This window comes from Chenopodium quinoa, unplaced genomic scaffold (genome assembly GCF_001683475.1).
Source record: "Chenopodium quinoa cultivar QQ74 unplaced genomic scaffold, ASM168347v1, whole genome shotgun sequence".
Classification (NCBI taxonomy): Eukaryota; Viridiplantae; Streptophyta; class Magnoliopsida; order Caryophyllales; family Amaranthaceae; genus Chenopodium; species Chenopodium quinoa.
Window position 1 is genome coordinate 8362852 of NW_018742914.1, and position 15697 is coordinate 8378548.

The window sequence follows — 15697 nt, forward strand, 5'->3', positions numbered from 1 at the left end:
TCCCCCAAAACCCATTTCCCTCATCTCTCTCAGAATTTTCCTCTAGCTTCTACAGTTCTACACTTTTACCCATTTTCATAATTCATCACAAACTAAGTATCTCCTCTAATCAAATAAAATTTGTCTCATTCATCGGTGAAAATAATGTCGCAATCGTAAAACTCAATCCAAGCAAACAAGCAATTTGGCAATTGCGGTGCAAATGAAGGTAATATTTGTTAAATTATTAAATAAAGTAGATTTAAGGTCAGTATCTTTTAGTGGAATATGTCATAATTTATCAATTACACAAGTGTTGATATCATGAATTTGTATGGGAACTTCAATTTGTGAGTTTAAAAAGTATATTTTTATGTGTACAGTAAACAAATTTGATAGTTTTAAGTTATTACAAGAAATGTTTTATCATACAAAGAGTGGATCCCGATAAATATTCAGTTGTGGATTTGCTTATTGATGTTTAGATACAAGCAGCTAGCCAAATTGGCAAGATCCTAAGTCTCCAAAAGTTACTTTTAAAAAAGGGACTGACAATTATGTGACAATAGATTGTGATAAAAATTTGATGATGGTGTTTAGCTTGTGTGAAAATAAAGAAGAAATTGATCTGATTATAGAGGAGAGTGAGTCATATTCATTATATTTTGAAGGAGCAAGAAGGGCTTATGAGGAATGGAAGAAAAAACAGGATAATGAGAAGATTGTTGAGGAGGTTCAGTGGCCTAAAAATGATTTTATGCATGAGGCGAAAGTTCCTGAGGTTCCTGTAGAGCTACTATGGCCTACTGAACAAGAGCTTGCATGGTTTGCTAAAGATACCGAGGTTGATAGTGGTGGGTATCATGTGTTTATGAGTAATGGAGACCCAAGGGTTCAAAGTGAGCTTATGTCATTAGAAGTTGAAGATCATGTTCCCATCTTAGAAGCTCCAACTTTCCAATTACCAAAAAGAAATAAAATGGCCCCTAAAAAAAGACATTGTATTGATATAAAAAAAACCTGTACCAACCCATACACCTAATAAACACCATATTTTAAGTAAACAAAAGAGAGGAGAAAGGTTGTTTAAGGATGATGGAAGTATAATTGTACGATCTCATAGCGATGTGGTTGATTTAGGCGGATATTCATCAGTTAGTACCGAGGATGAGTGGGATTCAGAGTGTGAGGATGAGCCTTAATCTAGCGAGTATGAGGGAAATGAGGAAGATATACATTCAAATGATACCAGTGATGATGGTTGGGATGATGAGAAGTCTTATGTAAGTGATAGTGAAGGAGAAACAAATAATATTCCTAAGTTTATGAAGAATGAAAAGTGGTTTTCTTTGAAAGGTGACGGTACCATAAAACTTGAAGTGGGCCAAATGTTTGAGAATAAGGCTAAGTTTCTTAGTGTACTTCAGTCTTATGCAATACAAGAGGGATTTTGTCTTGACCAAAAAAGAAGCACTATGGTCAAATTTTGGGCCACTTGTAAGAAAATTGTTTCTGATTATGATCTTGAGGATAATAGAATAGGAAACAAGATTGCGGGTTCATGTCCATGGAGAGTATATAAAAGTTTATTGGCCGATGGTATTACATTCCAAATCAAGACCTTTCGATCTGAGCACACTCGTGTGAGGCTTGACAAGAACCCTACAATAAAAGCTCCTTGGATTGTTGAATGTCTGAAGGATGATTTTAGGGCCAACCCTGAGATCACGGTCAAGGGAATGAAATAATTGATTATGCAAAGACATGAGATTAGGTGTAAGAAAAGTCAATTATATAGAGCAAGGAGCATATTAAAGGGTATGATGGATGGGTCTCATCAGGAGTCTTATGCTAGGTTACCCACTTACATACAAATGATCCTTGATAGAGAGTGTCGTTCAATTTGTGGGATTACATGGGGAATGCCTGAAGTGCCTCTGCAAATCCTATATTCAAGAAAATTATCATTAGTTTTGACGCTCTTTATAATGGGTTTCTTAATGGTTGTAGACCCTTCATAGGTGTAGATGGTACACACTTGCGGGGTAGATATGGGGGCACCCTACTGGTTGTTGCATCTTTAGATGGTGACAATGGGATTCTTCCCATTGCATATGCGGTGGTGGATAAAGAAACTAAAGAGAATTGGTCCTTCTTTTTTTACCATTTAAAGAGAATGACGGATGAGGAAACTAGAAAGACATGGGTGATCATGAGTGATAGACAAAAGGTAACGACCTATAATATTTTTATCAATACTTTTTCTTTAATTTTTTTCTTAATGTTTTTGCGTCACTTACATATGATGTTAGGGGTTAGACATTGCGTTGGATGAACAATTGCCTAAAGTATCAAGGAGGGTTTGTGCAAGGCACTTGTACGCCAATTTTAAGTAGCAATGGCCTGGAGTTAATGAAGAATTACTTTTGGGTAGCCACAAAAGCACACTCTCCATATGTATTCCTTAAGGCAATGGCAAAAATAAAAAAGAATAATACAGATGCTTATAATTATTTGAATGACGTACCTTTGGAATTATGGGCTAGACATATGTTTGATCAAGAACTCAAGGTATCAAATTCATTAAACTCAAGTTTTTTTTTTTTTTTTTTTTATAATTAAATTTCTATATTTTGATCGTTTTCATCCAAATTCCATGAACATAACCCATTCTTATTAAATATAGGTTCCAAAAGTGACTAACAATTTTGTCGAGTCTCTTAATGGAAAAATTAGAGAATTGAGAAGCCAACCTATTTTGACAATGCCTGAGGGATTTAGAAGACGATGTATGAAGAAATTGGAAAAAAAGAGAAGGTTTGCACTGAAATGGGATGACCAACTGTGCCCTAGAGTAAAGAAGATGGTAGATTGTGCATGGGGTGATGGGTATTTTTGTAAACCAATTGCTTCCGGCTATGGAGTATTTGAAGTCAAAGATGGGCATGTTTACGTCTGTGTGGATTTGAATAAGTGGACTTGTATGTGTCAGGTATGGCAAAATGTGGGAACCCCTTGCAAACATGCTGCATCTGCTATCAGGTATTTAAGGAAGGAGATTATTGGTTTTGTGCATCCTTGTTACTCTAAGGAAGCCTATTTAAGGACTTACGAAGGTTTCATACACCCAATTCCAGACCTAAACATGTGGCCAAAAGATGATCAACCACGAATTACTCATCTCGAGTTGACTAGGAGAGCTGGGAGACCTAAAACTACTCAGAGGCACAAAGAAAAAGGTGAGACTCCTAACATGAAAAGGTCCACCATTGTTCGATGTAGCATTTGCAAGTGTGTTGGACACAATAAAAGAGATTGTCAAGGAGGAGAAACTAAAAAACAAAAGTCGAGCAAGCTAAACAACAGTGGGAATTAGACGAGAACTTGAACACATCAAGATCTTACAACAGTTGCATCATCGCACTACGCCAAGTTCCTCACTAAACAGTAGTATTATAGGGTTTTTTATTTTATTTTTTTTATATTACTTTTTGGACATGTAGTCATGAAATTTTTTGGATTATAAAAAATGATGTTGAAAGTGCAATACATTGACTTTTTAATTGTTTTTAATTAATTTATGCATGACTAAGGATATATTTTTGTTTTATTAGCTGTAATCTTAGTTTCATGGCCTCTTAGTTTCATGATGAGAAAGAAGAAGTTCCACTGCTATTGGTTCATGTATATATATATATATATATATATCATGGTCTAATTATGTTTTTATGCTAATATGTGGCTTTACTACATTAGTTTAATAAAAAATAATGATATTTTTCATAAAAATAAATAAATTAATTAACAGAGAATGTAACACCGTTAACTATTAGGCACTAATATTGAACAATTAACTAATGACAGGACACTAAAATGAGAATATTAAAACCATGGATCACCAAAATGGAATTTACTTAAACGTTGGGACACCAAAGTTTAAATTTTCCTTAATGTATTATGGACTAACAAATTGAAAAAAAAAAAAAAAAGTCTCAACATACATAAATTCTAAATTGTTACTGCATTTCTGAAAAAGACCTTAATTACAATTGTTTTTATTTAGTCTCTCCCAAAGACACTAACAAATTTGTTGAATATTGATACAAGGTTCGAATTCTTTAGTATTTGAGATTGTTATTTTTGCATAATTATCCCCAAAATTCAAAATTCAAAATTCAAACCTCTAATTTATTTTAATTAATCTCTTAATTGTTCATCTTCAGTTGCTAATCAACGCAGATTTTCCATTCGATGGATTGTGGTTCAGTATCATTGAGGCAATCACTTGTACCAAATTCTAGGGTTTCGTTTCAATCTCTAAAACCCTCCAATTTGACGGCTTATTTCTTTAATTCAAGATCAATTCCTCGAATTTCGATGGCTGATCACAAATTCAATGCTGCCCTCCATATCCAAGCTCAAAAGGTATCTAAATTTTTATTTTCTCTCTTCCCCTTAATTTATTTCATTTCATACATTTTTCTTATCCCATTTCATGTAACTTGTGTATAGTTATGAATTGGTTATAGGAGAATTATAGTTTGGTGTTACAATATTAATTTTATTATGGTTGCTAGATTTGGTTTGTTGTTATAATTTAATTTGAGAATCGTGTCAATTAAATGATTTAGTTAAATGCTAAAATAGGGGAAACTCTTGCAAGATTAGCTGAGTTTTAGATTGTTCTGCGGTTGGTAGTTGATTCGATGCTAGGCGGCTGAGTAATGTAGGCTGGATTGAGGATGATTGGTTTGGTTTTCCTCTATGGAAGTTGAAGGAATTTCCCAAAATAGGGGAGTCTTGCAAGAATAGCTGATTTTTGGGTCATTCTGCAGTTGTAGTTGATTGGGTGCCTGAAGTGCGAGTAATGTAGGTTGGATTGAGGATTGATTTGGTTTTCCTCCGTGAAGTATTGGAGGAATTTCCTAAATTAGGGGAAATGCTGGCAAATATTGTCGAGTTTTGGATTGTTCTGCAGTTGCAGTTGATTGGGTGCCCGGAGAGCGAGTAATTTCGGTTAAATTGAGGATGTTTGGTTTGGTTTTCTTTTGAACCTCAACATGCCTTTGTATATTTGCTTTTCATTATTTTGCTAGAGAGTTGCTAGGTTTTATCATGAGATAGCTAGGTTTTATTATTTTGCATATTGTGGGTGTTTGGTGATTTTTTATGCCATATAGGAAGTGTTTTGGGATTCCCCTTAGTAATAAGGGGGAATTTCCCTTGAGTTTTGTATCAGTTAGTACGTAGTAGGAGAGTAATCATGTCAAAACTAGAGTTTGTAAGGACATTTAAGGTTTTCAAAGCTTGATTTTTTTTTGTTTGTTTGTTTACTCTGTAGTCTGGTTCTGGGTATGTATCTGCGGCAGTTTCATCTGTTGGTGATGTTCAAGAGCATGATTTGAAAATCAAAGAGTGGGAGGCTAGAATCCTACAAGAGGAAATGGCTGCTAGTCAGGGAATAACTATTAGAAGACGGCCACCAATTGCTCCTCCTTCGGGTTATGATGGTCCATTTGAGGTTCAAATACAGGATATGTCAAACACTCCTCGTAACATTTTGGAGGAGATTATATGGTACAAGGATGTCGAGGTTTCACAGGTATACTAATCTGCTACTTCCAGTCAATACTGTTATTATTTAAGTGGTCTCTCACACTTGTGCTCTTATTAGTTCAAGGAAAGAAGACCTCTTGATGATTTGGAAAAGGCAGTTGATGATGCTCCTCCAGCAAGAGATTTTATTGGCGCTGTAAGAGCGGCTTACCAACGGACAGGATTCCCTGGTTTGATTGCCGAAGTTAAAAAGGCTTCACCTAGTAGAGGCATTTTAAGAGAGGACTTCAATCCGGTATGGATGCTTCTTTCTCTCCCTTGTATTTTGTTTCATATTACCTTCACCCCCCCACCCCAACACACACACACAAAAAAAAAAGGATCAGGATACATCTCGTACGAGCTTTTAGACGTTCTTGTTGCTTTGTGTTTTCCTGGGCTTCCTCATCTTTGTTTGAGGGTGTGTCTTATTAGATGTTTTTTAAGCCTTGATGTAAGGATGCATAATTTCTGCACAGTGATTTGACTTCATTTCATATCTTCTGCCATGCAGTGGTTGTTTTCCTTGGCTAAAAACCCATTTCATGTGCTCTTCTCTGAGCTGTTAATTTGACCTCAGATTTCAAGAAATTTTCTTTTCTGCAGTATGCTTATTAACTTTGTGATTATAAGACTAGGCTTGTTTTCAACCATTTAAGAATTTTCAAGTATGACAGTGAGACTGGTCACATTGCGATGCCTTTTGGTATCGAAAAGTAAACATGGGCTGCTTCTGTAAGCTTATACGCAGATGATTATTGTCTTTGACTTTGTTTAGCTAAATATCTTAATTGGATAACACAGAGATCGGAAACCAACTATTGACCCCTTTTCTCTCCTTGTATATTCACTATTCATTGGGCAGATTAGAAGTGGATGAATGTAAAAGTTTTTTCATGCAATAATCAATTTATTAACTATCAACTTTTACGATAGATAGAAGTTGCTAAAGCCTATGAGAAAGGTGGTGCTGCATGCCTCAGTGTTCTGACAGATGAAAAGTTTTTTCAGGTTGAACTCTTGTGTTTCTATATCTCTACATTTTGTTTATATTAGCTATATAATTGAGTCATTGATTTCCTTATAACTTTATGAGCAGGGATGTTTTGAGAATTTGGAGGCTATACGCCATGCTGGTGTAAAGGTTGGTATACGATTGTCCACTGCTACTTATGTCCATAATTTGAAGTCATTCATCAAATTAAACTTACTTTTGCCTTACAGTGCCCTCTTTTATGCAAAGAATTTATAGTAGATGCTTGGCAAATATATTATGCTCGCACCAAAGGAGCAGATGCTGTTCTTTTGATCGCTGGAGTTCTGCCTGATCTGGATATTAAATACTTCCTAAATCTATGCAAGAAATTAGGGTTGGCTGCTCTTGTTGAGGTTTGTTTGCAAAGTTCCTTTTCGCTCTACCACCTTTGTTTTCCATGATTCTGCTCTAGCTTTAGCTGTTGTAAGCCTGATATGAGCTGTTATAACTATTTGGTTCCTCCCATGTAAATCCTGTTGCACTATGCATTATAAACCAAATACTTGTCTCTAAAGCTTGGATGTCGTGATATGACATGGCACCTTGGCACTTCAAAATGTACCAAAAAAATCCAAGATAATCGTTGTCCTCAGGTTTGAGTAACACTATCATAGGGAGAAGTTAGAGTATGTTATTTATACAAAAAGGCATGTTATTTTTAGATGTTTAGATGATTTTTGATTGGTTGGCATATTTTTGTCGTAAGTTTTAATTAGATTGCATGAGTTATTTGGCTTTAATACATGAAGAATTCCTTTTGTGTATGCTTTTGCATTTAAGGTGCATGACGAAATGGAAATGGATCGTGTGCTTGGAATTGAAGGAATTGAACTTATTGGAATCAACAATCGTGACCTTGGTAATATTTTCCTCATCATTTTAACATATGTTTTTGATTAATTGTAGTCTTATTAGTGAAGTGCATAGAATATTCTGTGATCAAGAATAATCATTCTAAACAAGTTGTACAACTTGTGTCTGTCCAGAGACGTTTAAGGTTGACATTGGCAACACCAGGAAGCTTCTTGATGCAAGACGTCTAGAGATTCTCAGTCAGAGAGATATCATTGTAAGTGTTTGTTTTGATTCTCCTGTTTGCTTTGTAGTGAGTAGTGGCTGCTTGTCTTAAATTTTCCCCTTTTCCATCTTTTTGGCGAATCAGCAGTATTCTCTTATGCAAAACTCCTTGATTTCAGGTGGTTGGAGAGTCTGGCTTGTTTACACCTGCTGATATTAATTATGTTCAAGAGGCTGGTGTGAAAGCGGTTAGTTCTGTAAATGTTGTTGCCATCTACGCTCCTAAATATTGTGTGCATAATTTTGTTTAAGTAGCATAGTTTCCTGAAACTTTCTTGCTAGGCCTATATCATATACGCGATACAGAGGTTTTCTGATCCTTCCAATCTATAACAGTAGTATAACTATATATTCTGCCTCTAAGATGATTATAGACAAGTAGAAAAACAGGAATTTAATAGTGCCGTTGATTGGAACCTTTTTTCTGAGAGAGAGGGGGGGGGGTCATTGGAAAGACCTGTGACCCATAGGGCACAACTCTTCAAAAGCTACAAAAACATAGTTTTCCCAAGGTATCGTTGAAATTCAAATCACTTTGTGTAATTAATCCAAACTCAATTTAGCTTAGTGAATAATTTCCTTGTAACCTTTTGTATGTCATATACACACAGTGTTCTCTGCTGTTATGTGTTGTATTTTCTGTTTTAAAGATAATTATTTGTCTTTGTAGGTTTTGGTTGGGGAGTCCCTTGTCAAACAGACTGACCCTGCCAAAGGAATTGCTACTCTATTTGGTAAAGACATATCGCCATGAGTTGCTAGTCACACAATGCCGGCCAGTGTCCACTCCGAACCAAGAGACATTTGCTCTGTCTTCTTTAAACTCCCTACATTGTGCATTACCCAACAAATGCAGAGCTAATGGTTGTCTGTTTGCCTTGCATCTCAAAAATACCATGCTGTTGTAACTCAGATAGATAGTATATTTAATAAATTGACGCATGTAACGGGAAAATAAGACAATGCATTATAGAAAGAATGGAGGGATACTATTCTTGATGCCTTAGTTAGGTGTTGGACACACTTGAGCTGACCTTGTGTTCTATAAAAACATGATCAGAGGCGTCAAATTGTATTTTTACATGTAGCAGAACTTTATTGTTTTGTTTTGCGTTCTAGATTTGTAGCCCTAATAACCCATAATTTGTAGCCTCAGTAAAGTAGTGTTGTAAAAAAGCATACTCCATAATAAGCAAGTTATTGTATCAGTTTCTTCAAGTTTATTTATTTTTTCATTATATTGTAAGCTTAAGGAAAAATGATATATAGAGCCCTAAATCCTAATGGTTACGAAGTACATATAAAGAGCTAAAAGTGGAATTAATTAATGAATTAATTGATTCATAACTTTGTCAATCTCATAGACTAAAATAATATAGAGTATTGAGTTAGAAAATGAATTAAGTGTTTATTTGTGGCCATAAGGACTATACAGATCATTTTGCTAAACTTAATTTAGCAAAATTATAAGGTTTAAATGCTCTATAAGTTTGAGACTTTCCGTGGTATTGGGAAGAGGCAAATTATAAGTTGACCTTTTGGAAGACTTAAGTCTATGCATTAACAATTTAGCATAGCTTACACACCATAGGCTTCAGAGTATGTTCAATTGACCTCCTTTAATTAGGTTTTTTTTTTTTTTTTTTTTTTTTTTCATCATCATCTTAGTTTTGAAAATATAAGTTTACTCAATTAATTCCTTCGTTTTAAAATAAGTATCTCATTTTGACTTTTAGTACCACTAGGCGCCATAGCTAGCAATATTCAACAAGCTCTTTCGATTTGGCCTTACATTACAACTTTAGTTTTTTTTTTTTTTTTTTTTTGAAACATACATCACAACTTTAGTAGTTAGTAGCATGAATGAGGGAAAATATGTAAACAAATATTAACATTAATGAGGTCAATTAAGTAAATAAACATTTTAGAAGGTATAATTGTCCAAGCACTATTCATAAGAGTTATCTCCTACTTTTCAAAAGGTAGGGATCTTGCTAACGAATGCCCCGTGGGCGTTAGCTAAGTATTTAAAATATTTCCTTAACTAGTATTAATTTAGGAAAGCATGTCAAAATTACGCGTCGATCGGTGTAATTAATGTTCATTTTAATTCAATAATTCTATTTTAGTTATCTTATCCAACGCCCCCAGGACATTCGTTAGTTTTTGCCTAATGTTATTAATGTTGGAATTTTTACTATTTTATACCTAAAATTAAACAGAGCCACATTGGTATTTGGTAGTGGTTAGAATGTCTCAATTAATCAACATTTACCGATAATCAAAGAAAATTTTGGCTAAAGTTCTAGCTTTGGCAAGTGTGCTAATCAAATTAGGCCATTTAGTTAAGGGAATAGAAAATTTCACACATCATAAAATTAGAAAAAAAATAATTTCAAACAAAACCTTTATTTTTAAATAAAATAAGTTACACAATAAGTTTGACTTTTGCACTATTCATATACTTACTTTAATTATAATTTTTACCAATATATAATTACAAATATTAATGGTCAAAGTTGAGCATTGACACGTTTACCAGTAATAGTATAGCGATTATTATGAAACGGATAGAGTATACTCCCCTCGTTTTTTTTAAAGCTACACTTGAGATTTTACACTATATATATGTCATCCTTGACTTACTTTTTTTTTACTAATATATAAATATGATCGTATAGTTTGTTGTTAGATTTGTTATAATGTCTACTTGTATAAATTAATTTTTTCATACTTCATAAGGTTTACTAATCACTAATTAAATATATTAATGGTCAAAGTTATGCCTTGATAAATGTGCAAATTCAAATGAAGCTTTTTAAAAACAGAAGGATTATAAATTAGTTACCTAGCCTAAAAAACACTGTACATTTTGCGAGCTCCGGAATCAATAGTGTGCATGTCTTAAGAATAATCCATTTGGCCGGTGTAAAGACACCCCCACAAAACAAAAAAAAAAAAAAAATAATAATAATAATAAAAAAAATGAATTGATACTCTTAACCAATTCTAGTTGTACAAATTGAATTCAACCATGTTTTTTTGTTGCAAACTTAAAATAAAGGTTTTCATTTTATAAATCCACCAGTCTACCACTATATTAGTAAGTGGGTACTTTGACCATGATTGAACTTCCCACTTTTTTCCTGTGTTTATATTGGTCTGTGCTATTTTGCAACTTTCCCAGATCATTCTTTATATTTTTCTCTCTCCTCTATTTATACCTACCAAATTCCACTCTTTTTTCTTCACCAAAATTATCAAATCCTCTGTTTCTCTCCCTCAAAAATTCAAACTTTTAACAGAGTTTTAATCTTTACTGATAAAAATGGCTGCATCATCTTCTCTTTTATCAAATGCCATTTCTTCTTCTATTAAAACTTGCCAAAAGTCTAAATCTTTTGCATTTTCTCCTGCTAAATTTGGTGAAGTTGGGTTTAAATCTTCTGGATTTTCTCTCACTAACAAATCCCTGAAGTTTAACTCTGCAAATCAGCAATCCATCAGATCTTTTACTTGCAGGAACTCCTCTGATCGTTCAGAAAGTATGCATAAACTTCAATTTTTACTTGATTTTTTTAATTAATTTTAGACTAATGTTGCTAATATTTGATTTTTGTTGGTGATTTTCAGATGATAAGGTTCATGAATTCAGTGTTTATGAGATCAATGAGCGAGATCGTGAAAGTCCTGCTGTTCTGAAACTTAGCAAGAAGCCTGTTTTTGCTCTTGGTGACTTGATTCCTTTTACCAACAAGGTATTAATTTTTACTTCTTTTTTCCCGTTTTTAAAAAGAAATTAATTTTGTTCTTGATGTTATTTGTTTTAAGCATTGATCATACTTTTTGTGTTAATTGGTTGAGATTTCTAGAACTGTCACCATTCTCACCAATATAGTTTTTTTCTTTTTTTTGGAAACAACTCACCAATATACTCCATATTTTGTTTAATTTTTGACAATGCATAACATTTAACTTTACATTAGTTCATTTACTTTTTGTTGGACTTTTATGCCTGGTTATTAATACTCACTTCAATCATTAATGTACTCGTATTTAACTATGAAGAAACTTTTAAAAGAGTGATCCAACAACTTATACTAAGCACAAAAAATTAAAATTTTACTTATATTAAGAAATAAAAGAAGTATTTTGCTTTCTAAAAAAAAAAAAAAAAAAATGAAAGAAGTATTTTGTTTTGGCAACTTCTCAATAATAAGGGTGAAACTACTCCAATTATTTCTAAAAATTGACAGATAGTGGTAACAATTTCTGATGGCAATTTCTTCAATCTTCTGTTTGACTTTTATCTTGAATATATTTGACTTGATTGATTGTATTTAATTTGTATGGATTGATGTTGTACATGATGAAATAATACTAATTCGTCGTAATTAAATGATCTTACCATTTCAAGATTTATGTTTGTTGTTAGTCCTTGTTACATAGCCTTGGGAAGTTGATAAAAGTCACATGTTTAAGACTAATAAAAAATAATTCGATATGATGACTATGTTTTTCTTTACGTATGAGTAACAAGAGACTCTTAAAATGAATTAATATCGACAAAAAAGGGTACTCATAATTTGTGATGGAACAGTTATACACAGGGGACTTGGAAACAAGGCTAGGAATAACAGCAGGAATATGCATTTTAATCCAAAACAAGCCAGAAAAGAATGGAGACAGATATGAAGCAGCATACAGCATGTACTTTGGAGATTATGGTCACATTTCAATCCAAGGACCATACTTAACCTATGATGAATCATATTTATCAATCACGGGCGGTTCAGGGATCTTCGAGGGAGCCTATGGACAGGTGAAATTGCAACAAATTGTGTACCCATTCAAGATATTCTACACATTATATTTGAAGGGAATCAAGGGTGATTTGCCTAAGGTGCTTCTGTGTAAGCCGGTCGAGCCTCACCCTGGTGTTGAGCCCTCTCCTGCTGCTAAGGCCACTCTTCCTGAAGCTGCTATCCCTAATTTTACTGATTAATTAAGTAGTAAAAATTATGTGTTGAATGACTTGAGCATCTATCTATCTTTTGTTCCTTTAGATTTAAGGGAGGGTCTGGTTTGGTTTTGGACTTGTGTTAGTATGGAGCTTTTTGTTAATTTGTTGTCGTTTTACTAGCTTGTTTCTATTAAATAAATTCGTAGTATTATTTGTACGGAATACTTGTTTTGCGTATTATTGTTTAATCTCTCAATTTTATTTTTATGGCGTATCATCATATAATTGGTTACAATTTTAAATAGCTTGATTTTTTTATTTTTTTTAAAATGTGATTCTTGATTTGGATACATTAATTCTGAGTTTTTTTGTTCATTATACTCCCTCCGCCCGCTATTATTTGCACCAAAGAACAGTTTTGCGAACTCCTAGGCAAAACTTATTAAGCAAGATTATTGAAAAGTAAGAGGAGAGAGAAGGGATAATTAAACCAAATTAAAATAAAACACACAATTAAACATTGGAGAACAACCACCCCACAAACCACTGCACCACCACACCACCCCACAAACCACCAACACCCAACCCACGAACCACCGCACCACCCCACGAACCACCGAAACCACCACCAAAACCCACCACCCCACAAACCAAACCACCGAAACGGCCACCCCACGAACCCCCAACACCCAACGCAACCCCCACGAAACCACCAAAACCCACCACCCCACAAACCAAACCATCGAAACCGCCACCCCACGAACCCCCAACACCCAACCCCACTTACGCAACCCCCACGAAACCACCGAAACAACCACCAAAACCCAACACCCCACAAACCAAACCACTGAAATCCAAATCTGGAATCGAAATCCACCACACCAAAACCTACGAGTTTAGCAACAACAGTGGCGACGGAAAGGGGTAGGGGATGGTCGGAGAATTGCGCGACGATTTACGGTCTTGTCGCGGTGGTGCTGGTGCTGGTGCTTTGGGCTCGTCTGGGCTGGTGGTAGGGGCGGCGAAGGTGGTGCTGGTGCTCTGGGCTCGTCTGGGCTGGTGGTAGAGGCGACGAAGGTGGTGCTGGTGCTCTGGGTTTGTCTGGGCTAGTGGTAGGGGCGACGAAGGTGGTTGTGGTAAGGTGGTAATTAGTTGGTAATTGAGTGTAATTAAAAGAATGTAAATAAAGTTAAAAAATATAAGGGTAAGGTGGTCAATTTGATATTCAAAATTTACTAAAAGAGGAAATAAAAAAAAATTGTTGCAGATAAAAGAGAGCACCCATTTTTAATAAATGTTGCGGATAATAGCGGGCGGAGGGAGTATTATAAATATTTAACGTTTACAAGTTAAGAATTAGAGTTTTTTTGTTCATGTTTTCTCATCATAAGGAAAAACTAGACTTGGATATGCAATTCATGAAACAAGACCTTGGTTGACTAAATCTATAAAATGCAAGTATATGAATCAAGGGGAAACGATAGTGGACCTGTGTCAAGTTTAGAAGCTTTCATATCTTTGGGTAAAAAAATTGTAGTGGAGCTTGAGAATGATGTTGATTTTACAATGAAAGCTTCTTATAGGTCTTTTGGAAAATGAAACATGTGCCAAAAAAATAATGGATTGCCTTTGCTGCATTTTTTTAAAAAAATAGACCCTATTGAAACGGTATGGATAAGGGAAGATACAACTCTAATGAGCCTTTAGTGGGATTTGATTCCTTGAGCCTTGACCTTAAAGTCATAATTATCTTCGCTACATGAATTTACTTAAATCTTGTACATATACATTATGCACGTTATGTTAGGCATGTGTATCTTGAAACACCCTATGATATCTTCATTTACCAAAGTGAACCTTCTTGTCCACCTTCATCATGTTTTCAATCAGAAATTAGGTGAGGCTTTCATTCTTTCAATTGGCTTGTGTAGAAAACAATATATCATGGCCACATCATTTTAATCTCTCTATCTAGATGACATTAACTACTCGCTTAGATGATAATAATTGGTGATAGTAATTGTGCTGTAAACTTAATTCAATGACGTTATTTATTACTAATTGCCAAACATATTTTTAAGAGATTCGATATTAATTCTCCATGAGAAATTCGATGTTAATTCTTCATTCTTATACCAATGGAGAAAATGCAATGCGTACTACAATCCGATCATGTGAAGTTATAGTAAATATTTTGAAGAAGGTATTCTATGTGTTGTTCAAGATGATCCATATGCCTTAAGTCCTTTGCTAGCCATGTATCAATTCTTTCCAAGTTTACTATCCCATTGCCCACCCAACACTTTTGAAGACAAAATCATTTATCCTACTACAAATTAGTTTTTTTTAGCAAGATCTCTTAAGTCGACATTTTATGGTAACACTTGAACTTGTGACATCAAATTCAAAAGTCATAAAATAAGTATCCACCATCTTCACGAAGCTGCTACAAACAAATGGCAGTGTTGATTCATTGTGCTTAACCTAAGTCGTGAAACTGAGAATGTTTGAGTATACATCTAGATTCTAGATGAAGAATCGAGAAAATATATACAAAAGGGCGTTTTGGTAATGGGAAAACTAATGAAAATATACCATTAATTGCACTAATTTGCGCGTGATTTTGTCATGCATTCCTAAATGAATACTTGTACCAAATTAGAGAATATATTAAATGATTATTCTTAACCCTTAGGGTTACACATAACATTACCCCTATTTATTACTCGCAATTGTTAAGATTTCAATTTCAAATAATTTTAAAGACGAAAATTGTCCACTCATAATTCTTAGATAAAACTAATAATTTACGGTTCCTTTGACATCGTTGTGATTTTCTGTCGTTTGGTTTTTTGTTTTTCAAAATCATATGATATATACTTCGTATCATATAATGAATTAAAAATTAGTCAAACTTATTAAAATCATGATAATTTTGAAATCTGACAATAAAAAGGTGAAAATATTTTTTTTTTTGTTTTTGGTTTTTTGTTTAAAAAAATAAATAAATTAAAAACTGAAAACAAAAAATGACTTTAAAACAGGCC

General features: G+C 34.1%; 3 protein-coding genes across 3 annotated transcripts; all 3 read left to right on the forward strand.

The window, feature by feature from the left end:
* The first annotated feature begins 2451 nt into the window (after positions 1–2451).
* LOC110727730 lies at positions 2452–3355 on the forward strand. The gene is made up of 2 exons (XM_021907311.1): positions 2452–2550; positions 2666–3355. The coding sequence occupies exons 1-2, from the start codon at positions 2452–2454 to the stop codon at positions 3353–3355; spliced, it is 789 nt and encodes a 262-aa protein (XP_021763003.1).
* Positions 3356–3881: 526 nt separating this feature from the next.
* Positions 3882–8910, forward strand: LOC110728172 (indole-3-glycerol phosphate synthase, chloroplastic-like). The gene is made up of 11 exons (XM_021907826.1): positions 3882–4086; positions 4203–4404; positions 5321–5581; positions 5654–5830; positions 6511–6585; positions 6674–6718; positions 6799–6963; positions 7391–7469; positions 7597–7679; positions 7807–7875; positions 8358–8910. The coding sequence occupies exons 2-11, from the start codon at positions 4231–4233 to the stop codon at positions 8439–8441; spliced, it is 1212 nt and encodes a 403-aa protein (XP_021763518.1). The 5' UTR covers positions 3882–4086; positions 4203–4230; the 3' UTR covers positions 8442–8910.
* A 1894-nt stretch (positions 8911–10804) lies between these two features.
* On the forward strand, positions 10805–12915 carry LOC110728173 (allene oxide cyclase, chloroplastic-like). The gene is made up of 3 exons (XM_021907827.1): positions 10805–11232; positions 11321–11445; positions 12288–12915. Exons 1-3 carry the CDS (start codon positions 11016–11018, stop codon positions 12690–12692), a joined length of 747 nt encoding a protein of 248 aa, XP_021763519.1. The 5' UTR covers positions 10805–11015; the 3' UTR covers positions 12693–12915.
* The last annotated feature ends 2782 nt before the right edge of the window (positions 12916–15697 follow it).

What these genes read in the sequence shown, in the direction of transcription:
- LOC110728172 (XM_021907826.1), top strand. Translation starts at nt 4,231, where the DNA reads ATGGATTGTGGTTCAGTATCATTGAGGCAATCACTTGTACCAAATTCT. An exon ending in CAGATGAAAAGTTTTTTCAG is followed by an intron (nt 6,586 to 6,673) that starts GTTGAACTCTTG and finishes CTTTATGAGCAG; the next exon opens with GGATGTTTTGAGAATTTGGA. An exon ending in GGTTGGCTGCTCTTGTTGAG is followed by an intron (nt 6,964 to 7,390) that starts GTTTGTTTGCAA and finishes TTTGCATTTAAG; the next exon opens with GTGCATGACGAAATGGAAAT.
- LOC110727730 (XM_021907311.1), top strand. Translation starts at nt 2,452, where the DNA reads ATGGCAAAAATAAAAAAGAATAATACAGATGCTTATAATTATTTGAAT. An exon ending in TGTTTGATCAAGAACTCAAG is followed by an intron (nt 2,551 to 2,665) that starts GTATCAAATTCA and finishes TATTAAATATAG; the next exon opens with GTTCCAAAAGTGACTAACAA.
- LOC110728173 (XM_021907827.1), top strand. Translation starts at nt 11,016, where the DNA reads ATGGCTGCATCATCTTCTCTTTTATCAAATGCCATTTCTTCTTCTATT. An exon ending in CTCCTCTGATCGTTCAGAAA is followed by an intron (nt 11,233 to 11,320) that starts GTATGCATAAAC and finishes GGTGATTTTCAG; the next exon opens with ATGATAAGGTTCATGAATTC. An exon ending in TGATTCCTTTTACCAACAAG is followed by an intron (nt 11,446 to 12,287) that starts GTATTAATTTTT and finishes GTGATGGAACAG; the next exon opens with TTATACACAGGGGACTTGGA.